Raw genomic sequence first — 27,371 nt, 5'->3', positions numbered from 1 at the left:
TCAAAAACTCCTGTGAACGCTGTCAACAAAAAGAGGTTTGGGGGTTTTGCCACCACAGGTCCCTTGCCTTGTTTCCTGTCTTCAACTATGCAAAACCCACACTGTGCTAGTGTCCTCACGTTCGGGTAATGAACAGCCAGTTGTTCTGATGCAGACTTCACCTGTGTGTCATATCCTACATAGCAGGCCTACTATATTAATGTTCAATATATTTTATTCATTTCCGCTCCTGTTCACTTTGACAGACACATTCTCTTTAGGGCCAGCTTTAGCCAGGGGAAGTCACTGGACCTGAACAGATGATAGCTGATCATCTAAACATCCACAAGAATAATATTTACACTACAGGAGGAAAAAGAAGTATAGATTGCAAGAAATTATTCTAGGTTATTTTCCTTTCTGTCATCACAGACGTCAACTTTCTAGTCAACTGTAGTCATCAGAAATACAAACATGGACTGACTCCAAAGCTTTTAAAAACAAGGTGACACAACGGCTTAGACAAAGACACTTCTGTGAACATAAAGTTACATGTCGTGTCTGCACCTCTGGTTTCATGTGGTTGAACTCTCTCAGTCGGTCTCACTTGATGTCCTTGAGTTTTAGTGAGTTATTAATCAGGTGCTTCTACCATTACTTTATTTTTTTTCTAGATGTTTTCTGTCAATTCAAAAATCTGTATTTGACCCCGGGAGGCAATTCAAAGGCACATAGAGTAAAAAAAATTTGCAGCAAAGACAGTGCAAGGTAGACTTAAATTATAAACTATTAAATTAAATAAAAAACATTAAAATACACAATAGATAAAATAGACCAAAGATACAAGGGGACAGTGATCGGACGAACAGATGAAGACGAACACTGAGTGGGGAAAGTGGTCATAGTGCAATGGGGAATAAAAATAGAACAGGAACTAAATAAACAGAACTACATGCAGATAGGCAAATACTGAATAAATGATGCAGGAAGGTAGCCAAAGGTCAGATTCTAGCGCAGGCCGCATGCTTCGAGGACTATCGCCTTTGTACGTGGGTCGCACATCATGCTAACCAAGGGGCGGTAGTAGCTTAGCCCGTACGGACCTTGGGTTTGGAACCGGACGGCCGCCAGTTCAAGTCCCAAAGCGGAAAGTAATATGAAAGTTGGTCAGGCAGCTGGAGAGGAGCCAGGGCAACTTCCCGAGTACTGCAGAACTGTAGCAGCCCCGCTCTGACATCTCTCCTCTAATGCATGTCCACAGGTCCTGTTTGTGCATGTGTGTGATTCGGGGCCCTCACAGCTGTGTGAGAAGCATGTCTCTCAATAACAGAGTAAAGGGATTAATGAAGAATATGAAATATAACCCTCCAGGCGTCACTCTGATTGTACAAGAAATTCATATTCTGGGAGGCTCCATTATGAAGTGTAAATATTAAATATAATAAAGAGAAATGAAAGAAAATATAACAACAGAGTAAAGACTCAGTAGTTTAACATAAGATCCTGCCTCAGACCGTCTCTTGTACTCTGACGGATGAAGGCCTGCTGACTGTGAGGACGCGCAGAGAGGTCACAGGACTCTCACAAGAACATCAGCCGTCACGTCGGGAATGCATTACGCCACAGACACACTGATAATAACAAGAAGACATGGAGAGGTGCTGACTTTTCAATCCAGAGAGAATTCATTCTTCTTTTTTTTTTAAATGGCCACAAGAGGTCAGCGTAAGAGCATTGAAACCTTTAGCCAAGACCAGGGACGAGCTTGGTGCTTTCCACCTGCTTTCTTTGCACAAGGCATCAGGGGACGAGTACATGATGTGTTGTTAAAAGAAGTTTGAATTGATCAAGTCTGCAAGATTATAACCGCATCTCTGATTTGATTTGTTACCTCAGTAAAACATTTTCTAATGAGTTTGTATTTGTTAGAGATTTGCAGAGTCTGTGCAAAAAGTCCAGTAGAATATATATATATATATATATATATATGTATATATATATAGCTGGAATGACAAATACTTGAGGGATGATGTTGAAAATAGTGACAGCGGTTAAGCATTGAAACTTATTTATGTTATTTAAAAACACAGTTATAAATGTTTAATTGCAGACTAATAAGTAATCTACAATATGTTTACTGATTTTATATTTATTTAAAGGACCAATATGTAACTCTGACACCTCCAAGTTATACATTTTGTTAAATGGTAAATGGACTTGAGCTTGTATATGTATTTTCTAGTCTTCAGACTACTCAAAGCGCTTTTACACCACATGTCACACCTACACATTCACACACTGATGGTAGAGGCTGCTGTGTAAAGAGACCATCAGAAGAAACTAATCCCATTCATACACATTCATACGGTAGACTCCAACTCATTCAGTTCAAGGTTATTCATCCACTGCACTACTCCAAGTCCAAACTGCCCCACGGTCACTGCTTCCTGTGACAAGTGCAGGTCGGAGGATGGCACCCTATCGGTCACTATTTCTGGTCTTGTCCTAAACTTGATACTTTTTGGGACATGGTTTCGGATATACAGTGACATATATAACAGACAGCTACTTCCTGACAGCCTGTCTGTAATATTGGGTTTCTCCAAGAATGTTTTGACTCTTCCTTCTGCTTTACAACAAGCGCTGAGGTTTGGTCTGGTTGTAGCAAACAGAGTTATCCTGATATTGAAGAGATAAGTTACACACACGTCAAACACGCATCCCAAGTTTCTTAAGATTTGGGGACCTTTCATATATTATTCATATATATATAGAAGGAGAGAAGTCAAACTGGGAACTGATTGTATTTAAATGCTTTGTATTGCACTGTAATTTATTGTGCTACCTTGAACTATACTGTATTGTTATTCTTTGAATCCTGGCTCTCCTTGCCTTGGCCTTGACCCTCCTTCAAAGACTTACTTTATCTTGATTTTTCGGACTCTACCATCTACTCCACAATCAACACACCTAAGGACACTGCATTTAACATTTGGACCACATGGGGACACATACAGTACTTCTTTTCCTTTCTGAAGATGGCAGTTTGGAATTGTAAAAATATTATCTTGATTTATTACACTGATACAATTTAACAGTTCAGTTTCAGTTTGACAAGAGTTTCTTGGGTGAGTGTTTGAAAGCTGTCTCTAGTAGACGGATCAAATTTGAGCTTGACTCGTTTCACTTGAACAGACTTTTCATCCCTCTGAAGTCTAAACATATATCCTGGTTCCAATTTCTGATTTTGTTTTCTTTCTCATCTCACCCCTTTCTCTTAAAGGTCTCATATTCTCCTGTGGTGGGTATCCTTTCTCCATTTTCAGAAATCCTTACTGACGTAAAAAAAGAAGAAGTGTATTATTCACATTTAAAGTCAGTCCACTGGTTTTCAAGTAAGAGACTAAACAAGCAAACTTTAAACTTTTACTCAAACAACTTTTTTTAAAAAGGTTTATTTTTGGGCTTTTAATGCCTTTATTTAGCAATAGGACAGGTTATAGAGTTACGAATCTGAGATAGAGAGAGAGACAGAGGGGAATGACACCGTAAGAAGCCACAGGTCGGATTTGAAACGCCTGCTCGGAGGACTACAGCCTCCACATGGGGCTTGTGCACCAACCACCAAACAACATTTTAACGTCCTGAAACAACCTCAGGGTTAAATGGTTTAGGTAGCTTCACAGCGTGTCATGAAGTGTATAACAGTGCTAAGCGCTGGTTTCCTTACCTGAGAATGAGTCACTTCCTCTTTGTAAGGTGGCAACCACAGCAATATAACAAATATAAGAAAACTTGTGATATTTCATCACAGGTCGGAAAATGTGTGCTCTAATGAAACTGAAGCAATGTTATAATGGAATAGCTTGAATGGAAAGAGATCAGGTATCAGGTAAGTCTCTCTTATTGAGCCTCAGACTGATTTAATGTTGAAGCTCAGAAACAGAAGGCAGCAGGACAAAGTGAGAAATTGTAAAGCTTGACGTTTGTGGTAGAACAAACTCACATTTTCCCTCTGCACTCTGTGACCACAAGTTTCACATCAGCTCTTTGAAATCAAGCCAGGCGGGGGATGAAGTGAGTCAAAGTCAGATGAGGACGACATGCTCACAGGAAAGATGGACTCTGGTTTTCACTTCAAACATTTCACAATATTTTATTTAAACCTGCAAAGACTGATATTTTTGGGCACTTGGGGGAAGCAGATTAAAAACAAAACATGGCAACGTTTAGAATTATTTATTTGTCAAGTTTCTGATATCCCTGCTTGATAAGCCTGACGTCAATGAGCGGTTTCTGAACAGTAGAAACTCCTTCGGGAAATATTGACTCGAAAGCTGCTGAAAAGCAGAAGGTGAACTTTATACTTTCTGCTTTCAAAGGTGCACTATGTAGTTTTGGTAGAGAAATGAGAAAGCTGGAGAAGTGTACAGATTCTGTGGTATATGTTCATAACTCTAAACACAAACTGTCCTCAGAGGAAATTTTGGTCCCTGTAACACTGTTTGAAAACAAAATAATACGCGAGAAGTTATGGTGGGGGATCCACAACAGTGAAACCGTAACTCTCCTGGTAGCTTTTTTAGCTCCAAACAGTGCTCCAGGGACCTTACTTCCAGGGAGTAAAATTTGTGCATTCAGTTCAGAAAATATAACATAGAATTGTTTCACTTCTCCAACAAAATTTCACCAACAAACCTCCATAGTGCACCTTTCAAGAAAACGGTTATTTACAAGTGAGACTCAGGTAAAAGTCTAAAAGTGTTAATGGCAATATGAACTTAAGACACAACAACATGTCTCTTAAAGAGGACATATTCTCCTCATTCTCAACCTTTTTAAACAGTCCCCTGTGGTCTAAATGAAACATCTGTGCAGTGGTCAAAATATAACATGAATCAAGCACGTGACTATAGAGCAGCCTGGTGTGTGCAGCGCTGCTGGCCGTGACCGAGCCGAGTGCACATCACGGGGAGCAAGGGTCAGGACACCAGCAGCCGACTTGATAGCTTCGCTAGCAGACTGGAAGAAAGTAAATCAGCCTGACCAATTTATCAGCCAATATTAGCCCAACCAGTGACTATCGGTATTGGCTAATTTGATTGTAGATACCTGTATGTGCCGATATTACTAGATTTATTCACCAGTCAAATAGCATTTAATTTGAGTTTCATTGTATTACACTAGCATTTCTCTTTCACCAGCAGAGGGCTCTATATAGACAAGCATCATCACTCTCCAAAGTGTCGAGCGGTGATGCGCATAAATGTTCAGTTATTTTCCAGTTGAGTGACCATCTTGTCTTCATTATAAATCTTTTCCACAAGTGTTTGATAACTGCATTTGAGGGATGAACACAAATAAAAGTGTGTATCTATATTTATCTATCTCTGCAAATCGAAGATACATCTAAGAAAGATATCGGCCGACATATCGGTATTGGTATTTTTTTCTCTCCCCAATGATGATATTTGCCCCTAAAATTCCACACTGGTCGGGCCCTAAACAGTGTTAACACTTCGTAACCGTGACAACATTGGGTTTTGACAATGTTCCAGTAGTACGCCTGTTAACAGTGTGCTCTCATTGTATATTATGATTTTGTTTTCTTTATTGATTGCACTGATTGAACTGGCACGCGACAAGTAATGTGGGTGTGTACATTTACTTTGGATTGGTTGTTTAATAAAATCACCTTGAGTGAGCACAGCTGCTACTGCTGTGTTTTTGCAATCAGTCACGTCGTTGCGTCTACTCTGTGAACAGGTTATGGGCCCAGCTAAGTAAAGTCAAGAAGTCAAGAGTTTTTTGTTTGTTTGTTTGTTTTGTAACGTACTGAAGTAACGTCATGAGTGCGCCTAGAAGAACAGAACCTGGCGGTCGCTGGTCGAGGCTTTTATTTGACGGGGATGAAAAGAATTATGAACTTTGGGAGGTGAAGTTTTTGGGACACCTCCGGCTGCAAGGCCTGAAAAAGATTATTACCACGGAGCCCGAGGGTGTGGAGACACCAGAAGAAGCGGCCTCAAATGCTGAGGCCTATGCAGAATTGATCCAGTTCTTGGACGATAAAAGTTTGTCGCTTGTAATGCGAGAAGCAGCTGACGATGGGCGCGCAGCGCTAAAGATTTTGAGAGACTATTATGCAGGTAAAGGAAAGCCGAGAATAATAAGTCTTTATACTGAGCTGACCTCGCTTCAAAAATCAAGCAGCGAGAATGTGACTGAATATGTTATCCGTGCAGAAACTGCTATCACAGCATTACGGAGTTCTGGAGAGACTTTGAATGACGGGCTGTTGGTGGCTATGGTTCTAAAGGGGCTTCCTGAAACTTTCAAACAGTTTGCCATCCATATTACGCAATCGGATGACCGGATAACGTTTGCAGAATTCAAAACAAAGCTTCGAAGCTACGAGAACATTGAAAAGATGCGTGCTCCAGCAGCAGAGGACAATGTAATGGCTGTGCGTACAAGACAGAGGCCTACGAGACCCGCAAGTGGAGGCTCAACTGAACGGGGAGCTGAACGGGCTGCAGCGGACGTGGTGTGCTACAGGTGCGGACAGAAGGGACACATTGCTCGCGCTTGTCAGCGCAAACTGTGGTGCAGCCAATGCAAGAGCAACACTCATCGCGATGTAAACTGCAAGAGGAGACGACGCCAGGACGCAACATGGAGAGCCACCGGCACCAATGAAGGGACCGACGAATACGTATTCCTGGTGACCGATGGGGCGGCAGGATTCCAGCCAAGCAACCAGGGTGTCGACGCGAGGGGCCTGATGGTTGACTGCGGGGCAACCTCGCATATTGTCACCGACATCTCCAGGTTCAAGAGGTTCGATGACGAGTTCCAGGCCGGGACTCATTGCATGGAGCTGGCTGACGGCACAAGGTGCAGGGGAGTAGCAGAGCGCAGAGGTGATGCTGAGATCTGCTTGGTGGACAGTCGCGGACGTCACCTCAAAACAACGCTGAGACGGGCGCTTTACATTCCCTCTTACCCACAGGATATATTCTCGGTGCAAGCAGCGGCTTCCAGCGGGGCATGCGTGACTTTCAAGAAAGGCGAGGACATTCTGGTGCACAATGACGGTACAAAATTTCCCATTCACGTACATGATAGACTATATTACTTGCATACAGTACCTAATGGATGTGATGACAGATTGAATGGCTGTTATGATTTAAAGCAATGGCATGAGATATTAGGGCACTGTAATTTTGATGATGTGCAGAGGTTAGAAGGGGTTGTTGATGGCATGAAAATTAAAGGTCCAGTAAACAAACATCAAACTTGTGAAGTGTGCATCCAAGGCAAGTTTACGCAAAGCCGAAACCGAAAGCCTGATGTGCGGGCCAAAATACCTCTAGAGCTAGTTCACACAGATTTGGCCGGGCCAATTCACCCAGAGTCCAGAGAGGGATACAAATATGTTTTGTCATTCACTGATGATTTTTCCAGTGCCGTGTTTGTATATTGTCTTAAGCGTAAAAGTGATACACTACAAGCAACAGAGAGGTTTCTTGCCGATACGGCGCCATATGGTAAAATTCAACGTCTTCGATCTGACAATGGCACTGAGTTTACTTCAAATCCTTACAAAACTTTGTTGGTTACGCATGGTATTAGACACGAGACCTCTGCGCCATATTCTCCCCACCAAAATGGTACAGCAGAGAGAAATTGGCGTACACTTTTTGACATGGCACGGTGCATGATAATAGAGAGTGAGTTGCCAAAAGGTTTATGGCCTTATGCGGTGCAGACAGCAGCCATAACCAGGAACAGGTGTTTTAATACGCGCACCAAACAGACTCCAGTTCAGATGTTAACGGGGAGACGGCCCAACCTATCCAGGATGCAAAAGTTTGGTTCAGAGTGTTTTGCTTATAAACAAGATAAAAGAAAGCTGGATTCAAGATGTGAAAGGGGTGTTTTTATCGGTTATGATAAAAGCAGTCCAGCTTACATGGTTTATTTTCCTGACAGCAGGAAAGTGCAAAAGCACAGATTAGTCAAGTTTCTGCCTAAGACCAGTGTTGAGCAACAGACTCAAACTAGCATTGTTGAGGATGGTGATGATGTTCTTGAGCAGAAGGTCAATAGGCCTATAACTAGGCAGGATGTAAATGCAAGTCCAGCAAGTGACCAGGTTTCAGTTAAAGAGGAGGAACTGAGAAGTAGTCCTCAGACCCAAGCAGTTGAATCTATGCCTGAGCCTACAAGGTACCCTTCTAGAGTAAGGAAGAGGCCAGACTATTTCCACAACTGTGTTTCTCAACAGGCATCTGATGAAGAAACTGATCAGGTTCAGATTAACATAGATTACTGTTATAGAGTGACATGTAATATACCTGTAACTTTCACAGAAGCTGTAACCTCAGACAGATCAAAAGAGTGGGTCACTGCTATGGATGAGGAGATGCAGTCACTTAAAGAAAATCACACATTTACCCTAACTAGCTTGCCTGAAGGTAAGAAAGCAGTGGGGGGTAGGTGGGTTTACGCGATCAAGAACAACATGGATGGATCTGAAAAGTGCAAAGCACGTTACGTGGCTAAAGGATACAGTCAGAAGAGAGGTGTAGATTATGAAGAGACCTTTTCCCCTACAGCTAATCTGACAAGTATCCGAGTGATAATACAAAAAGCAGCACAAGAAAATCTGATTCTGCACCAAATGGATGTAAAAACTGCCTATCTAAATGCACCAATAGATCATGAAATTTACATTGAACAGCCAGAGGGCTACGAAATAAAATCTGGCACAAATGAAAAATTGTTTTGTAAATTGGAAAGATCATTGTATGGGTTGAAACAATCTGGCAGAAATTGGAACAAGGTACTACATGAGTACTTGACCAAAAACAATTTTGAGCAGAATCAAGCTGACCACTGTGTTTATTCATGGGAAACACCCAATGAAAAAGTTATCATTGTGATATGGGTTGATGATTTATTGATTGCGGCAAGTGATGAGAATGTTCTCAGACATGTGAAGAACATGCTTACGGAAAGATTCAAAATGATGGACTTGGGCAAACTAAGGTATTTCCTAGGTGTTGATTTCAACCAGAGTGACAACTGTGTGAGAATGTCCCAAGCAAGATATGTGTCAAAAGTATTACAAAGGTTTAACATGCAGGATTGCAAACCGAGATTGACTCCTTGTGAACAAAAACTTGACTATACAAATGATGCTGAAAAGTTGATTGATGTTAAACTATATAGAGAGGCAGTGGGAAGCCTCATATATCTGACAATCTGTACTAGACCTGATATAGGTTTTGTGGTGAGCAAACTGTCACAATATTTTACAGAGCCAACTGTTGAGCAATGGGCCACAGTTAAACATGTACTGAGGTATCTTAAAGGTACAATTGACAAAGAGCTGTGTTACAGAAAAAGTGATGAGGCACTGGGAATCAGAGCATACAGTGATGCAGACTGGGCGGCTACTAATGACAGACGTAGTACAACTGGCTATTGTGTAAGTCTAACTGAATGTGGTGCTTTGATTTCATGGAAGACAAAGAAACAGCCAACTGTCGCACTGTCCACCTGTGAGGCAGAGTACATAGCCCTAGCTACAACCATACAGGAGTGTCTCTATCTTAAACAGCTGTTGGAAAATCTTGATAAATGTCAGTACTCACCACCTAAGGTACATGAAGATAACCAAGGTACAATAGCCTTAGCAAAAAATCCTGTGAGCAGACAAAGATGCAAACATGTGGACATCAAGTACCATTTTATTAGGTCTTCTATAAATAATGGCACAGTTACATTGGTGTATTGTCCCACTAATGAGATGGTAGCAGATTTGTTGACAAAGCCTGCAACCGAGTGCAAGTTGATGAAGTTTGATGCATTTATTTTTGGAAAATGATTTGACACTCTATGTCAACAAGGTGAGAGCAAGTGGGGGTGTTAACAGTGTGCTCTCATTGTATATTATGATTTTGTTTTCTTTATTGATTGCACTGATTGAACTGGCACGCGACAAGTAATGTGGGTGTGTACATTTACTTTGGATTGGTTGTTTAATAAAATCACCTTGAGTGAGCACAGCTGCTACTGCTGTGTTTTTGCAATCAGTCACGTCGTTGCGTCTACTCTGTGAACAACGCCTCCTCACAACAGTGAACTTTGGAAGAACAAAATGTGATTACATTATGCAAATGTTTTTTTGGTGTAACTTAATGGTGTGTGGATTTTTCCCAACAGACTCTAGAAGTCGTATCGAAACAGGTATTGAAGTTGTTTAGTTTTCACTACAGTCATATCTAAGTTTAAAACTATGGTGTTGTGACATCCCTTATAAGTACACTTTCCACTATTTGGGGAAACCATCAGTTTAAAGAAATAAAGTTAAGGAGGCATAAAGCAGAAGACGTCTTGTTTAAAAGGACTTTGTGCTTTACTTAGTAAACTGTTGGATTAGTGCTGTGGTTCATAAAACAGGAGGCTATATGGTCAGTCTCATGGTGAATAGGCTCAGTCAGCCATGTTATCCCTCCTGTGTCTCCTTATAAATCCATCCTAAATCAATGAGAGCAACATGAGCCACAGCCACTGATTGAGCACTCCAACTGACCACAGGATATCATCTGTGCCTCGCCCTTGTTTTGTTTGTGCAAGGTATCTGGACGACGCTGCCATCACAAACACTATTAACATTTGAATTAGCATTTCTGACAGCGTCTATTGTATTCAGTGACAAAAAGGAACATGAGTAAAATCAGGAATCCAAACATTTACAATCTAACACAAACAAAAAGCTGATAACTTCAACACTAGAGCAACAGGAGATGATGAGGATTATAAAAGTAGAACTGCGTCCAAAATAAGTTTTACCTACTTGTTACTTCCCATCAGAGGTTGAGCTCCCTCCTTCTGCTCCAGCTGACAGACACCCAGTGAGAACCAGAAGACAACCGTTGCTATGCAGGATGGAGAAGTCACTGAATTCCTGAAACCTTACGATGCCCCTCCCCCCTCCCCCTCCCCACTCACTTCCATGTGACTGGGAGGACGTCCAAACACATTTAGCCGACCAGCCTTACTGAGTTTGTTCAACACGTTAGTCAAATACTGACCTGCGTGGATGCAATAAGAAAGTATGCAGAAGTCCACACAAAGAGAAGAAGAAAAAGGTGTGTTAGAGCAGAACAAAATGTTTCTGCTGACCCAACAGAATGCATCATATACAGTAAGTCACAGTTCCTGCCTGCAACTCTGGAAAACTCCAATTTCACAACTCACACATATGAAAACATCACACCAGTATTACAAAACACCAAGACTCAATCATTAAAGTTAAAGGACATCAGAAAGATGGAAGGTAGAATCTAAAAGACCAATTTTTTTTTTTTCCTGTCATGACCAAAGAGCTACTGACGTGCTCAACTCAAAAACTCCTGTGAACGCTGTCAACAAAAAGAGGTTTGGGGGTTTTGCCACCACAGGTCCCTTGCCTTGTTTCCTGTCTTCAACTATGCAAAACCCACACTGTGCTAGTGTCCTCACGTTCGGGTAATGAACAGCCAGTTGTTCTGATGCAGACTTCACCTGTGTGTCATATCCTACATAGCAGGCCTACTATATTAATGTTCAATATATTTTATTCATTTCCGCTCCTGTTCACTTTGACAGACACATTCTCTTTAGGGCCAGCTTTAGCCAGGGGAAGTCACTGGACCTGAACAGATGATAGCTGATCATCTAAACATCCACAAGAATAATATTTACACTACAGGAGGAAAAAGAAGTATAGATTGCAAGAAATTATTCTAGGTTATTTTCCTTTCTGTCATCACAGACGTCAACTTTCTAGTCAACTGTAGTCATCAGAAATACAAACATGGACTGACTCCAAAGCTTTTAAAAACAAGGTGACACAACGGCTTAGACAAAGACACTTCTGTGAACATAAAGTTACATGTCGTGTCTGCACCTCTGGTTTCATGTGGTTGAACTCTCTCAGTCGGTCTCACTTGATGTCCTTGAGTTTTAGTGAGTTATTAATCAGGTGCTTCTACCATTACTTTATTTTTTTTCTAGATGTTTTCTGTCAATTCAAAAATCTGTATTTGACCCCGGGAGGCAATTCAAAGGCACATAGAGTAAAAAAAAATTGCAGCAAAGACAGTGCAAGGTAGACTTAAATTATAAACTATTAAATTAAATAAAAAACATTAAAATACACAATAGATAAAATAGACCAAAGATACAAGGGGACAGTGATCGGACGAACAGATGAAGACGAACACTGAGTGGGGAAAGTGGTCATAGTGCAATGGGGAATAAAAATAGAACAGGAACTAAATAAACAGAACTACATGCAGATAGGCAAATACTGAATAAATGATGCAGGAAGGTAGCCAAAGGTCAGATTCTAGCGCAGGCCGCATGCTTCGAGGACTATCGCCTTTGTACGTGGGTCGCACATCATGCTAACCAAGGGGCGGTAGTAGCTTAGCCCGTACGGACCTTGGGTTTGGAACCGGACGGCCGCCAGTTCAAGTCCCAAAGCGGAAAGTAATATGAAAGTTGGTCAGGCAGCTGGAGAGGAGCCAGGGCAACTTCCCGAGTACTGCAGAACTGTAGCAGCCCCGCTCTGACATCTCTCCTCTAATGCATGTCCACAGGTCCTGTTTGTGCATGTGTGTGATTCGGGGCCCTCACAGCTGTGTGAGAAGCATGTCTCTCAATAACAGAGTAAAGGGATTAATGAAGAATATGAAATATAACCCTCCAGGCGTCACTCTGATTGTACAAGAAATTCATATTCTGGGAGGCTCCATTATGAAGTGTAAATATTAAATATAATAAAGAGAAATGAAAGAAAATATAACAACAGAGTAAAGACTCAGTAGTTTAACATAAGATCCTGCCTCAGACCGTCTCTTGTACTCTGACGGATGAAGGCCTGCTGACTGTGAGGACGCGCAGAGAGGTCACAGGACTCTCACAAGAACATCAGCCGTCACGTCGGGAATGCATTACGCCACAGACACACTGATAATAACAAGAAGACATGGAGAGGTGCTGACTTTTCAATCCAGAGAGAATTCATTCTTCTTCTTTTTTTAAATGGCCACAAGAGGTCAGCGTAAGAGCATTGAAACCTTTAGCCAAGACCAGGGACGAGCTTGGTGCTTTCCACCTGCTTTCTTTGCACAAGGCATCAGGGGACGAGTACATGATGTGTTGTTAAAAGAAGTTTGAATTGATCAAGTCTGCAAGATTATAACCGCATCTCTGATTTGATTTGTTACCTCAGTAAAACATTTTCTAATGAGTTTGTATTTGTTAGAGATTTGCAGAGTCTGTGCAAAAAGTCCAGTAGAATATATATATACATATATATATATGTATATATATATAGCTGGAATGACAAATACTTGAGGGATGATGTTGAAAATAGTGACAGCGGTTAAGCATTGAAACTTATTTATGTTATTTAAAAACACAGTTATAAATGTTTAATTGCAGACTAATAAGTGAATCTACAATATGTTTACTGATTTTATATTTATTTAAAGGACCAATATGTAACTCTGACACCTCCAAGTTATACATTTTGTTAAATGGTAAATGGACTTGAGCTTGTATATGTATTTTCTAGTCTTCAGACTACTCAAAGCGCTTTTACACCACATGTCACACCTACACATTCACACACTGATGGTAGAGGCTGCTGTGTAAAGAGACCATCAGAAGAAACTAATCCCATTCATACACATTTATACGGTAGACTCCAACTCATTCAGTTCAAGGTTATTCATCCACTGCACTACTCCAAGTCCAAACTGCCCCACGGTCACTGCTTCCTGTGACAAGTGCAGGTCGGAGGATGGCACCCTATCGGTCACTATTTCTGGTCTTGTCCTAAACTTGATACTTTTTGGGACATGGTTTCGGATATACAGTGACATATATAACAGACAGCTACTTCCTGACAGCCTGTCTGTAATATTGGGTTTCTCCAAGAATGTTTTGACTCTTCCTTCTGCTTTACAACAAGCGCTGAGGTTTGGTCTGGTTGTAGCAAACAGAGTTATCCTGATATTGAAGAGATAAGTTACACACACGTCAAACACGCATCCCAAGTTTCTTAAGATTTGGGGACCTTTCATATATTATTCATATATATATAGAAGGAGAGAAGTCAAACTGGGAACTGATTGTATTTAAATGCTTTGTATTGCACTGTAATTTACTGTGCTACCTTGAACTATACTGTATTGTTATTCTTTGAATCCTGGCTCTCCTTGCCTTGGCCTTGACCCTCCTTCAAAGACTTACTTTATCTTGATTTTTCGGACTCTACCATCTACTCCACAATCAACACACCTAAGGACACTGCATTTAACATTTGGACCACATGGACACATACAGTACTTCTTTTCCTTTCTGAAGATGGCAGTTTGGAATTGTAAAAATATTATCTTGATTTATTACACTGATACAATTTAACAGTTCAGTTTCAGTTTGACAAGAGTTTCTTGGGTGAGTGTTTGAAAGCTGTCTCTAGTAGACGGATCAAATTTGAGCTTGACTCGTTTCACTTGAACAGACTTTTCATCCCTCTGAAGTCGAAACATATATCCTGGTTCCAATTTCTGGTTTTGTTTTCTTTCTCATCTCACCCCTTTCTCTTAAAGGTCTCATATTCTCCTCCTCTTCAATCAGTTTAAATAAGTCTCAGAGCTCCTCAAAACATGTGATGTCAGGATGAAGAGAAGTCTGATGTTTCCCCTCACAGGGGCCGCGGAGGGTCTAACTGCATTAATCCAAAACATCCTCCTTTCTGTTTCTTTTCTCAGATTAAATTCTGTAGAAGCAAAACTCGGGCTCGTCTCCTCGCTGGTTAGTGAATTACATTAAACAACAACTGTATTTCATTTGAAAATGTAAAAATAAAACAGATAAAAACACGTAGGGGGCCACTGAGACCAGTAACTTCTCAGTAGTGTACAGTGGTAGAGAGCCTTTCTTGCCCTCCAGGTGGGCGGTTCCATAAGAGTGTGATGTCACGTGAAAGATTTGTATTGTTTACAGTGTGAAGGCAGAGTCAGAGGGCAGAACAAACAGGTGTCACCCACCTGGGGGAGGGGTTACTGCTCCTTGTGATGTCATGAAGGGAAAATCTCCAAACAACCAGCACACATTTTCTGAAAAATGGAGCAGGCAAAAGACGGAGAGGATGGACTTTTCTCATCATTGTAGGGCTTGTTGACAGACTGCAGTGTTTCCCCTACCATTATATTGATGAACTACTGAACTCGATGGAGGGACATGTCTATTAATCAAACATCACATAATGGAGGCGCTGGTGAGGCAGTGGTTAGTGCGCGCGCCCCATTTATGGAGGCTGCAGCCTCAAGCGGGCAGTCTGGGTTCACATCCCACCTGTGGCCTCCTTCCCGCATGTCATTCCCCACTCTCTCTCCCTGATCTTCAACTCTATCCACTGTCCTATCTCTCAATTAAAGGCAAAACAAACATGACATAATGGAGAAGCAAAAGTGGGAAATGAGAAGAATGAGTCCTGTGTCATCCAGGGTGCAGTTTTTATTATTTTACTGACCAGGCATTAGCAAACAACTGATAAGCAAATGGGAGGGAACAACTGACATCTACACAGCTTTATATAGCTCTATTTCACACTCGAGCATAAATCACTCGGCGCCCGCCACCCTGCCCTGTAAGGAGGAAGGCCAGATAGGAGGTGGCCACAAGTTTCTGTCAGTTTCTGAGCAGAGAGCCTTTAAAATCAATGTAAGGACATATTCAATAATAAAGAATAGAGGACACAAGCTGGTTAAAACTGAGGGATTAATTTTTTTTAATATCTATCCAGTACTATAGTAAAGTGACGTAACAATTACAACCATTGTCATGCCGGACTTCACGACCCTGACGGTGCCGGTGGGCATAGTGCGGATCCTGGAGCTGATCTTCACCTGTGTCTCCTTCAGCCTGGTGGCATCGGTTGGCCACAGCACTCACCAATACTGGACGTTGTGCATGTTCGTGTGGTGCCTCTGTTTCTGTGTCACCTTCCTCATCCTCATCCTGGAGTTAACCGGCATCAACACTAAGCTGCCGATCTCATGGGATGACTTCACTACAGCTTTTGCCATGTTGGCAACTCTATTGGTGAGTGCCATTTATTTCTGTGATTTGCCTTTTTTTAATGCAGGTTGTTGAAGAACAATGACAAAAACATTGACTTTTGATCTATACTCGCTATATTGTATGTTAATTAATATTCCTGCTGATTTTAGTGCCCCTAAACTTTACTGTTACATAATAGAGCACATAGATATCAGAACATTCAATGAAATAACCTCAGTTAAAAATTAAATCCAAGGTACCGAATCTGCACCATACTGTATGAAACATGGACGTAGTCTCAGTGATGTCACCCTTTGGTTTCTCAAAGAGCATTATGAAGCCAAACGAAGGCAGTTGCTCACATAAAGCAGGGTCTCCATGGTGATGCTCCCCGTCCACCATCCCGCTGACTTTATAGCTCTTTATACGACATCTCCTGACTTCCTCCATTATTCATGCTTTGCTCTTTTCGTAATAACTGCGCCGACAATCAGACCAACCTTAATGCTTATTCACAAACGGGGCTAATATCTCATCTATACTCCCAACAGGGAGAGGCTTCTTAATGGACTGATAACAACAATTGACTCATGACTGATTTCTAACCTCAAACTACCAAGCTACATCCAGAAGCTTTAACCAATTCTTTTTTGTAAGTAGCTGACCATGATCAGATTTTGTTGCAGTCGAAATGAGGCATTCAATGACGCAGCAGGGTGGGTTTTTTTCATCACTCGTCACTAAAGAAAGATGCTGAGGTGACTAAAGGGACAACATATCAGGTGATTAAAAAAAGGTATGCATTCATTTCTGATTTATGTTGCATCTTGATTAACGCATCAGCGCTGACAGCACTAATAGAAACATACTTCCTCAACTGAGGCACACGGAGAAGAGTAGAGGTTGGAATCGCGGGGTAACTCACATTAAGATAGACAATACGTGGACCATGATAATGATAATAATAATATCACGATGCAGCTGTTCTGCGGAGCCAATCGATACATGCAAGACAAACATATAACGGTACAGCCCAATATCTAATTAACTGAAGAATATCAAATGTCCCTGAAAAGGTTAAGTGCCCGATTCATGTATCATTACATATCGCTGTCATCGCTTTGTTCAGCACAGACTTTAAAGTCGGGGGTAGGCAAAGAAAAAGAAGGCTGAAGGTCATGGTGAACAGATATGGTCGTTTGAATTCACACGTGCACCCTGCTAGAACGATGTCTGAAATGTTCAGCAGTGCAGAACATGTGCAAAATGGGGACTCAATAGACTGTAGCCATTTAGACTTTAGACTTTTCCACAGCACCGTTACTGTCCAAACAGACAAGTCCCACCAAAGTCAAAAGCTCCCATTCTGGCCTGTTCAGCGAGGCCTTTTGTTCAGGACCGTTATTACAGCAGGGATCAGGCTCCTCCTGAGGCGGGCCTTTCTGCACCTTAGTGCTCTATACCTCCGTCCTGAGGGGAGTGGGGTGAGGTGAGTGTTCAGTGGGTGTGTGATGTCCTGTTCTACTGAGGTTGCAATGCGTGTGATGGCCCTGTTATTGAGTTCTGTTAGGTTGGGTGTGGGGAGACCGATTATTCTGGCAGCTGTGGTTGTGATGCGTGTGAGTTTGGCCTTGTTTTTTACAGACAACATGTTGAAGAAGCAGGTGGAACGGTACAGTAAGATGGGCTGGATCATGCTCTGATAGAGCAGCAGGAGGAGATGGGGGGGCATCATAGAGTCCTTTCAGTTTGCGGATGGCTGATGGCTTGATTGCTCTTTTTCTGGATGTCACTGGTGTGCTGGTCAAAACTGAGTTGGTTGTCTAGTGTTACTCCGAGATATTTAAAATTGTTAACTATTTCCACTGCTTGGGAAATAATTGTTGAAATAAAATTGTTGAAATTGTTTAAAACACAATCGTCTCATCACACTTGTTTGCTTCCTCTCCTGCAGGTGCTGGCTGCGTCCGTCATCTTCCCCACCATCTTTGCCAGGTATGGGTATGGCTTGTACATCGGCGCCTCTGTTACCTCCTGTCTAGCCTTCATCCTGTACGTCATCGAGGTCGGGCTGACCCGGGCCAAACCTGGAGAACTCAGTGGCTTCCTGTCCACAGTCCCGGGCCTCCTCAAGGTTCTGGAGGCCTTCGTGGCGTGCATCATCTTCAGCTGCCTGGGGTACAGTGGTTACTGGGTTAAACCAGGCCTCCAGTGGTGTGTCGCTGTCTACTCCATCTGCTTCACTTTCGCCCTCATTGTCATCATCTTCACAATCTGCCGCCTCCTCTCTCTCTTCCCCGCTCCATTTGAGAAAGTCCTGTGCGGCTGTAATGTGATGGCGGTGCTGATGTACATGACGGCCGTGGTTATTTGGCCACTTTACAGTTTCAAGGACTCTCCCAGGCCTGCATATTGCTCGCATATGCATTGTCCATGGGATGATTTAGTGGTTGTTTCTTTCATGACATGTTTCAACTTGGTTGCTTACATTGTAGATACGGTTTATTCTTTTAGGCTGGTCTTCTTTGTAAGCAGAAGCTAAACTGTAAAGAAGTTGGAAAATTGAAATGTTGGACATCTTGCATCACTGTTATGTATAATACATTTTATCACTGTTTTTTTTTTAGCCGTTATCATGATACGCAGGTTTTAAATGTTTAACTTCTGGACAATGATATCCTCATTTCTTCCCCCTTGCATCATTGTAACAACAGAGTCTTGTCGTTCCCAGCATGTGAAATACAAATAAAATCTCATAAAAGTGTGAGGATGTTTTGCAAAACTACATTACGATATGTGTCATTTTGTCATTTCAGTGCAGAAGTCACAACTCACAGTAGTAACTGAATAAATCATCAATGAATGAATCACCTGTTTAACTGTTCATTTGCCTGTTTAAAGGTTAAACAGACTCACAGGGACCCACCCTGCACTTCTTAAAGGATGTTTGCAGAGGTGTGTTGAATTGTGCAAACCCTGGAACAAGCTGCACTGATAGATTTCAGCTCCACTCCCTTTTTTTATGATAGCAGGGCGAGAGAGAGAGCGAGAGAGAAAAGAAAGAGACGAGAGTTTGTTCTGTCAATGCACAAAGTAAACTCACATGTTACACACATGCATGATGCAGAGGATATTCATAAAAGAGTGAGCGGATTGAAAATGAATCAGCCTCTTTCTGTAGTTTTTCAAAACGGAAACAAAATATATCTGCACACCTGAATGTGTGGCAGGTGCATCAGTGGAGGGTGAATCTTAAAGACGAGGAGAAAACTGTCAGTGGAGCACACTGTCAGTTTCTTTCATAGTCTGTAGCTTTTCAAAATAAAATCTGTATAAACATTCGTCTGTAAAAAAGGACATTTTTAGACAACATAGAGATCTGGGTTGAGATTTTTTTTACATTTCAGAATTTAAAAACTAACCCTTGACTAAAGGAAGCATTTTACTTGGAAAGGTTTAATCAAAGATATTCTGATAACATATCTACGCCTCTGCATTTTCACATTAAACGATACAAAAAACGAATCTAAAGAAAGATGAGTTTGTTTAAATGTATGCCTGCTAAGCCTTCGTCTGACAGTGTTACAAATGCAGGAGAGTAACAGGTCAAGGTTCAACCTGGGTTTGCATCAACAATGACCATGAGAAATCCTGATGTTTTACCTCTTTCTAATCCAGGAAATACTGCTCTATTTAAATTTAATAAAGTAGCACAATGTGGATATGATCTCACTGATATGAAAAAGGGAGAGCGAGAGAGGAAAAAAGGTCTGAAAGAAATGTAAAAAGTACAGAAATATAAGGACGTGTTTGAAAAATAACCAAACCATTTTAGAATTTTTTAAGCATTGTTTGAAAGTGTTTTGTGCTTTGGTCAAATGGACAAAAAGTGTCTCTTATATTTCATGCATTTTGCATTTCATCGGGGGAAAAAAAAGCTGTAACCCTGATGTGAAGGTACAACACTTAAAGCATGTCAGTGTGTTGGCTGTTTTACGACGTCCAACATGAACATCGACCTGCAGCAGCTCGAAACAATTTAGGAAACATCAGGAAACATTTGCTGCAATTTCAGACACATGTGCAAAAGCCTAAAAAAAGAATGCAACAATGGAAATGAATAATAATGTGCAAAAAGCAGCAAACACGCTGCTAATGCACAAATGGTGCAAGTCAGAAAACATACAAACAACTTAAAAAATTGCAAAATCCAGCCAACACAACACAAAGAGGACATATTATCCACCTTTTCAAACATTCCCCCTGTGGTCTAAATGAAACATCTGTGCTGTGCTTTGGTCAAAATATAACATGAATCAAGCACCAGAGGAGGTTTGTGACCCTGTATAAACCAGCTCTCTCAGAACGCTCCATTTTGGTGTGGGTGTCTCTTTAAATTCACATTTTGTGGGTCAGTAGACACTCAGGTTACCCAAATATATGTTCACAAACACTGTAGAAGTGGATTTTTCATAACATGTCCAATTTAAAGGGTTCTGAGATAGAAATTCTCAAAATTCATCATATTTTAGAGACTTGTTTTCTCAATGGAATAAATAAAACAGCTTTAAAAATCACTCTTTCAAAAAGTCTGTGTCTCAACTCGAACAAGTGCTTTCCAAGACAGGAAAAAGGGCGATTTTTTTTTTTCTCTCAGGATGTGACCTCCACCGACATCATTGACATCATTTATTGTTTTGGAGAGACTGTGTTAAAGGCTGTTGATCGCTTGCAAGCTGCTTTTAAAGAAATAGAAGCCCAACTCCTGTCTTTAAGACTGGTACTTAATGCAGATAAAACTAAAATGATGATCTTCACTAAATCCAGGGACAAAACTAACTGTCGGCCCACTCTATTTACATTTCAAGGTACTCTTATTAAGACCGTTTCCACTTTTAAATACCTTGGTATCATCCTTGATGACAATTTGTCTTTTAAACCCCATATCGAGAACCTGGCAAAGAAACTAAAGGTGAGATTGGGCTTTTATTTCAGACATAAATCTTGTTTTTCTTTTGTTTCTAAAAAAGAGGCTTATTGCTGCTACTTTTATGCCATTATTAGATTATGGTGATGTACTGTGCATGACTGCCTGCTCTACCTCACTGCATATGCTGGATGCTACTTATCATTGTGCGTTAAGATTCATTACCGCCTGTAAATCACTCACCCATCATTGCACCCTGTACTCTAAAGTAGGCTCGCTTTCCGCGTCAGCTCGTAGGCTTCTTCACTGGTACACCTTCATTTATAAAGCAATTACTGGACTACTCCTTTCATACCTCTGCACCTACCTCACTTTTAAATCAAATCCATCATACAGTTTGCGCTCTCTGGACTTTCTATCTACGTCAGTCCCCAGAACTCGTACTGAGTTTGGGAAGAGGGCCTTCATGTACTCTGCTCCCTCCGCATGGAACAGTCTTAAAAAAAAACACTCAAATTGTAGGAACTCATCACTATTAATGATTTTAAAACTCGGCTTTTTTAAAGGCTAATTTTGGAGTGTGTAAATGTTTCACTGCATAGTATTTTATCATCATCACATAATTGTTCTTTTAGTGTGTATTGTGGTGTTGTGCTTTGTTTTTGTTTAACATGATCTTGTCCTCCTTCTCCTCCTCCTTCTTCTTCACCTTCTGGACTGTATTTGTCTCTTTTTCTCATGTCTGTGCTTTCTTTTTGGGTTTGTCTTATATTTCTCTTTTGCTGCTGCCATTTTGGCCAGGCCTTGCTCGAAAAAGAGGTCATTTGATCTCAAGCAATTCCGCCTGGTAAAATAAAGGTTAAAAAAAAAAATTAAAAAAAATTGTGTTGTGAGATTAGCTCATGAGGGAGGCTCGGCTGGAGGAACAGAGTCCAGTGTGTTTTTCTTAAAGTGAACATGATAACACTCAGTCACCGGCCAATCAGAGGAGAGGCTCATGGGCCATAAAGTACTCAGATAAGGTGAGGATGCTCTGTTTGAACTGCAGCACACTTTGAGTTTCATTTTAAAAGAAACATACGCACTCCCACTCTACATGGATCTCGTCGACGGGCTCGTTCCTTTGCTGAGACATGCACTCAGAGTAAAGTGACTTTGGAAACAAAACAAAGCCCTTTTATTTTTTTGATTTTTTTTTTAGGTGAAGCAGACTCGTCGTTTACAGCCATGGTCCCTGTGGATTTGCGGGCGCTCACTCAGCCCGTGGGTATCATGAGAATAATATCGACCGTCCTCACTTGCATGTCTTTTAGCCTGGCTGGGTCTGTGGGATATGTCACGTCTCCGTACTGGGCGTGGTGCATGTTCACCTGGTGTTTCTGCTTCTTCTTCACCCTCCTCATCCTCATCCTGGAGTTCACCACCGTCTCTTCGAAGCTCCCGTTCGCGTGGATGGACTTCACCACCGGTTTTGCCATGCTGGCGAGCCTCATGTGCTTCGCCTCCTCCATCATCTACCCCACCTTCTTCACCTGCAAGGTCTGCCACCGTCAGATCGGAGCGTCCGTGGTGTCCTGGGTGTGTTTCGCCGTGTACGCAGGAGAAGTGGTCTTGACCCGCCTCCGTCCGAGCGGGGAGCACATAGGTTTCCTTGCCACGGTGCCGGGCATCATGAAGATGTTGGAGACGTTCCTCGCCTGTCTCATCTTCACGTCGCTGGAGACGAATCAGTACTCGAACGACCACGCCCTGCAGTGGTGCGTCGCCGTGTTCTCCCTGTGCTTCATCTTTAACATCGTGGTCATCGTGCTCACCATCGGGCCGTTCGCCTCTTACTTTCTGACCTCCTTTGACAAAGTGGTTATCGTTTATAATATTCTAGCAGCAGTGATGTACGCGACGGCGATGGTCATCTGGCCACTGTACAGTTTCAAAACAAAGCGACCCGTTAACTGTGGACACCTCTGTTCCTGGGACAAACTGGTGATGGTCACCTTCATGACCATCTTCAACTTTATCGTTTACACACTGGACTCTGCCTACTCCATCTGCCTCGTGTTCTTTGTCAGCCACCAGTGACACTGCTGCTTCATGAAACAAGAACTGGGAACAAAAATGAGTCCTGGGTTTGACTTTATGTGGATCTGAAGTTTGAGGGTTTTTATACTTTTTAACAAAAGGTTATGAGTTCCCCTCGAGTTGATTTGTGTTGTTGTGGATGGGATGCACAACAAACTGTGTAGTCTGCTCATTCTTTGGATCAATACAAGGAGATTCACGACAATGTTCCTGCTCAGTTTAATGTGGAAATAGAAGTAGAGTTAGGTAATGATTACAACTTAATCACTGTCGTAAAAAAATTAAAAATAGCCTTGAAGAACTTTGGATCCTGATACACAAAGAGTCATCAAACAGTGCAGGAGATTAAACTGAGCTCCTATTACTCGGGTTATGTCAGTGATATTGTGCATCTTGTTAAAATATATGCTTATTTTCACATTTGTATTTGTCATGTCTTTATTTGTGAGTGCTGCTATTTGGAGAAATCGGATAAAAATATGAGTTTTTGCTGAGTGAGCTGAGAAGATGGATACCACGCCCATACCTGCAGGTCTATATGATAATAATAAATTAGATTTATATTGCACTTTTCTAAATACTCAAAGACGCTTTGACAGGAAACAACAAAAAACAAAGCAAAAACTAAGAGAACAATATAACAGAGGATGAGGATGAGAGTCAGTGGTTGTAGGCGGTGATGAAGAGGTGAGTTTTTAGGGATTTCTTGTAGGAAGTGAGTGTGGGGGAGTCTTTTAGTTAGTTTTTTAGGGAGCGAGTTCCAGGAAGTTACTGCACCGTTGGGCAAGAAATAGTCCTGCACATTTACTGCCCGACAGGTCAGTGATGCACGTAGCACTCGTACAATGAGCTACATCAAACATGTTAATAAATGAGTGAAAGTTGATCTTCACACAGATCAGGGCTAGCTGTTTCCCTCTACTTCCAAGTTGTTGTGCCAAAGCCAGGCCAGGTGTTTTTTGGCTGATTTTCACCTGACCCTCACATCCTAACAACCGGGCTCAACAGCGTGGTTTCCGGAAGTAAAATTCTCCACAGCCGTTCTCATTTCTCTACAGTCAATCTCTTCTTGTCCTGTGAGATCACAGATGATACGAGAATACAAGAGGAGGTGCGCTGCTTTCTCTGGCTTATGATCCTATCCTAGGTTAAAGGTCTGAAACTAGAGAGAGGTGGAGATAAACTTTTTTATAGAGACATTTTGTGAGGTGTGGGAAGCTGGATTTGTTATCCGCCTGTTGTCTTCCTCGGTGCTGGTGGTGTAAATCCCGACGATCTAACATCAGCTCCTTCTTTTCTTTCTCATCCAATGAACTCTCTGAAGGACGTCACACAAAATCTCACTCCTAATCCTGCAGCTATTGTGCTGCCCCGCACACCAATCTGTGTGAGTGAACTCGGGTCAAATGGAGCAAGTCGAGCGGAGAAAATGTAGCCTTTCTTCTCGTGTCAGTCTGTCAGAAAGACACGCCCGTCAATAGTCCATAAATGTCAGAGACGGGGGTGGGCAGAGAGAAGTCAGCAGAGTCAGCTTATAGAGGGACAAAAATACATTCAACACTAGATGGACTTGCTTCATAGGCAGGAAACCAGTTTGAACTCTTAAAATATATATAATATATATATATAGAAATAAAACATTTGTTTTCTGTTATTGAAAATTGAAGAGAAAAGAGTGCCGATAGGGTCATGTCACATTGACCCACCTAGACTAAACTGTGACGTCTATAACACTGGAGCAGACGGTAAGTCTACCAAACATCCTTGCAGATATCAGGAAGAACAGTTGACACTCTCTAAGCTTTACTTGGTGTTCTAATAACTACTGAACTCTGTCAGGTTTGACTGACATTAGAGAACAGTGAATAAACCTAATGACATCTGTACATTATAATCTAAATAACTACAGAAATTCCACCACATATACAGAACAGAAATATAGGCCCATGTTTTCATGCAGTGTGCAGGAGTTTGCCAGCAGTTTTAGAGAATTGGAAACAGGACATTGGTGCTCTTCTATTTTTCTTGCTGTGGTATCAAAGCAGGCATCGATATTGTTGGATCTTTACTAGTATAATATCAAAGTTTAAAAATCTGGTATCATGACAACTCTATTTCAGAGTTTAGAGACTTACAGCTTTAAAAAGGGTGAATGATTGTGTGCATACTACATATACACTGCCTTTATAATTATCATCATATATACAGAGTGTATGAAGGCAAACAGTGACACAGACACACACATGCATGGTCCTGAAATGTGAGCGGTCTCTCACCGTCCTCGTCAGGTCACCTGCTGTGATGCACTGAGGTGAGCCAACAGATAACCATAATGTGAGCCTTACGTGCTCATTATCTCTCATTATAGTCGCCTCCTGATTAGCGGCCTTTGAGTCAACTGTGCAGAAATCTGAGGGGTATCCTGTGAAAATGAATCACCGCTAATTGATGGGCACGGTGTAACGAAGCTCCACCTTCAATCCACCTTTTGTACTTTTTATGACCACCACAAAACTATCAAAGATCCTTCAAGCAGTCTTATATGATTAATATGCAAATTAAAAAAACAGAAGGGGTGGACTGTGCTCACAGCTCTGCTTTGGCAGCTCCTGATTTTCCATGGAAACCATTTTACAAGAGCTAAAACGTCTCAACAATCGTCTCAAGCTGACACAGTTAGTCTCATACAAAGGACCTGACCCAGCCGGTCGACCTCACCATGCTATAAATGAATGTGTGTGTGGGAAGTGTGGGCGCTGACATAATCCTCGTCATGAAATACAGCCTGAAGGTTTTTCCTAATTAACTCTTCTTATTAGCACGTCAGCGAACAGAACGGGAGGGCTTTGTTAGCAGAAATAATAAGTACTCAAATGTATAAGCACCAAGAAGAAAAAGAAAAATGAATTTACAATGTCTTTAAACTTTTTGAACTCAGCAAAGGTTCATATCTCAAAGCATTGGGGATGCCTTTAATTGTTAAAATAAAGTCTTCCTTCAGAATAAAGTGGAACACAGTATCCAGGAGAGTTTTAAAATCTTTATAGTCTTGAAGTTTCTAAACCCTTTGTGCGTTATTAATTCCATCTTTTCTGTTAAAAATAAATCAAATCAGAGGAAACAACTGCAGAAAAATCTTCAGGCTGCAGCTGAAACAAGAAACAATCTTTGTGCACGATATGAAAATAGAAATCTAAGTTATAGTTTGACACACAGAGAGCTCTTAATGTGCAGCAACTATCAAAAAAAGAAGCTGAGAAATGTTGTTTACTCTAAAGCCTCACATTCATCGAAACACACAAAGCCTAAACTTTAACCTAGATTTAAACGTTAAGTTGTTTGCCGATGATGAGAGGTTTTAAAATGTGTCTTCTTTCCCTCTTTGTTAAGTATGTTTGATGCATAACTGGCCTGTGTAGGAACGTTTGAAGAAATTCAACGGGTCTCATTTGCACTGGAGTATGCACTCCTGGAGAAAGTTTGTTGATTTGTTGAACTTCAGCAGCTGGACAGAAACATCCCTCCCCCTTTAGCTTTGTTTCTGGATTTGAGTTCAGAATTAGAATCAGAAATATTTCACTGAACCCCCGAGGGGAATTCAAGCAGAACAGTTAATCTGGTACAGATGTAAGAATGGACAAAAAGCACAAACTCTGTTACATATGTCCGTCAATTATAAACAATCCAAATATACAAAAGACATGGAAAAAGGAGAGGAATAGACTCCTAAATACAGCAACAGATAAAGATGAAACCCTGAGAACTGGGATCTGTGAGGTCAGTAAATATAAATACGAGAAGTTATTGCACAATACGTTTCCCACACTGCCGATCACCTGTTGTAAATTAGTCGTGTCACATCCTGGCATCTGCCACCACACCTCTGTTCCTTTAGGGCAGCGACTACGCAGAATTTTCACATTGTTTACTTTCAAACTCAGAGGTCTCACAACTTCTGCTCTGCTCTGGTAAGAACCGGTCAAACTGGACCCACGTAGAGACGTCATTACCTCCCCTCACGTCCTTTTTTAACCCCCTTTGATGCTGCGCACTGGTGGAAAATGCAGCACTGTAAACATGTACAGTATACACACAAACACACACACACACACACACACACACAGACATCTGCACTCCTGTACCTGCTCCCAGACCAGTACAAATGTGTGAGAGGATCGTCCGCACTGAGCTCAATGACAGCAACATGAAGTTAATGGTTTAAAAGTAGCCAGCTCTCTGAGACCATCGCCATCAA

At 41.5% G+C, this 27,371-nt stretch overlaps 2 protein-coding genes and 2 long non-coding RNA genes across 4 annotated transcripts; 2 read left to right on the top strand and 2 right to left on the bottom strand.

The window, feature by feature from the left end:
- Nucleotides 1-196: 196 nt before the first annotated feature.
- Nucleotides 197-646, bottom strand: LOC132954732 (uncharacterized). Its single transcript, XR_009665844.1, has 2 exons — nucleotides 512-646; nucleotides 197-382 (listed from the first exon to the last, which is right to left on the bottom strand). It is a non-coding gene; the product is annotated as an uncharacterized LOC132954732 (long non-coding RNA).
- A 10,945-nt stretch (nucleotides 647-11,591) lies between these two features.
- LOC132954307 (uncharacterized) lies at nucleotides 11,592-12,041 on the bottom strand. Its single transcript, XR_009665738.1, has 2 exons — nucleotides 11,907-12,041; nucleotides 11,592-11,777 (listed from the first exon to the last, which is right to left on the bottom strand). It is a non-coding gene; the product is annotated as an uncharacterized LOC132954307 (long non-coding RNA).
- A 3,634-nt stretch (nucleotides 12,042-15,675) lies between these two features.
- Nucleotides 15,676-18,732, top strand: LOC132954286 (myeloid-associated differentiation marker homolog). Its single transcript, XM_061026817.1, has 2 exons — nucleotides 15,676-16,152; nucleotides 18,065-18,732. Exons 1-2 carry the CDS (start codon nucleotides 15,892-15,894, stop codon nucleotides 18,650-18,652), a joined length of 849 nt encoding a protein of 282 aa, XP_060882800.1. The 5' UTR covers nucleotides 15,676-15,891; the 3' UTR covers nucleotides 18,653-18,732.
- A 3,338-nt stretch (nucleotides 18,733-22,070) lies between these two features.
- LOC132954173 (myeloid-associated differentiation marker homolog) lies at nucleotides 22,071-23,511 on the top strand. The gene has a single exon (XM_061026658.1). The coding sequence runs from the start codon at nucleotides 22,265-22,267 to the stop codon at nucleotides 23,114-23,116; it is 852 nt and encodes a 283-aa protein (XP_060882641.1). The 5' UTR covers nucleotides 22,071-22,264; the 3' UTR covers nucleotides 23,117-23,511.
- Nucleotides 23,512-27,371: the final 3,860 nt, after the last annotated feature.

Source organism: Labrus mixtus, chromosome 20 (genome assembly GCF_963584025.1).
Source record: "Labrus mixtus chromosome 20, fLabMix1.1, whole genome shotgun sequence".
Taxonomy (NCBI): Eukaryota; Metazoa; Chordata; class Actinopteri; order Labriformes; family Labridae; genus Labrus; species Labrus mixtus.
The sequence above is the reverse complement of the archived record's forward strand: the minus strand, read 5'-3'. Positions and strand labels throughout refer to the sequence as shown.

Bases quoted from the DNA above. Each gene is read 5' to 3' on its own strand.
- LOC132954286 (XM_061026817.1), top strand. From the start codon at position 15,892: ATGCCGGACTTCACGACCCTGACGGTGCCGGTGGGCATAGTGCGGATC. The intron at 16,153-18,064 runs GTGAGTGCCATT...CCTCTCCTGCAG, and splicing joins CCATGTTGGCAACTCTATTG to GTGCTGGCTGCGTCCGTCAT.
- LOC132954173 (XM_061026658.1), top strand. From the start codon at position 22,265: ATGGTCCCTGTGGATTTGCGGGCGCTCACTCAGCCCGTGGGTATCATG.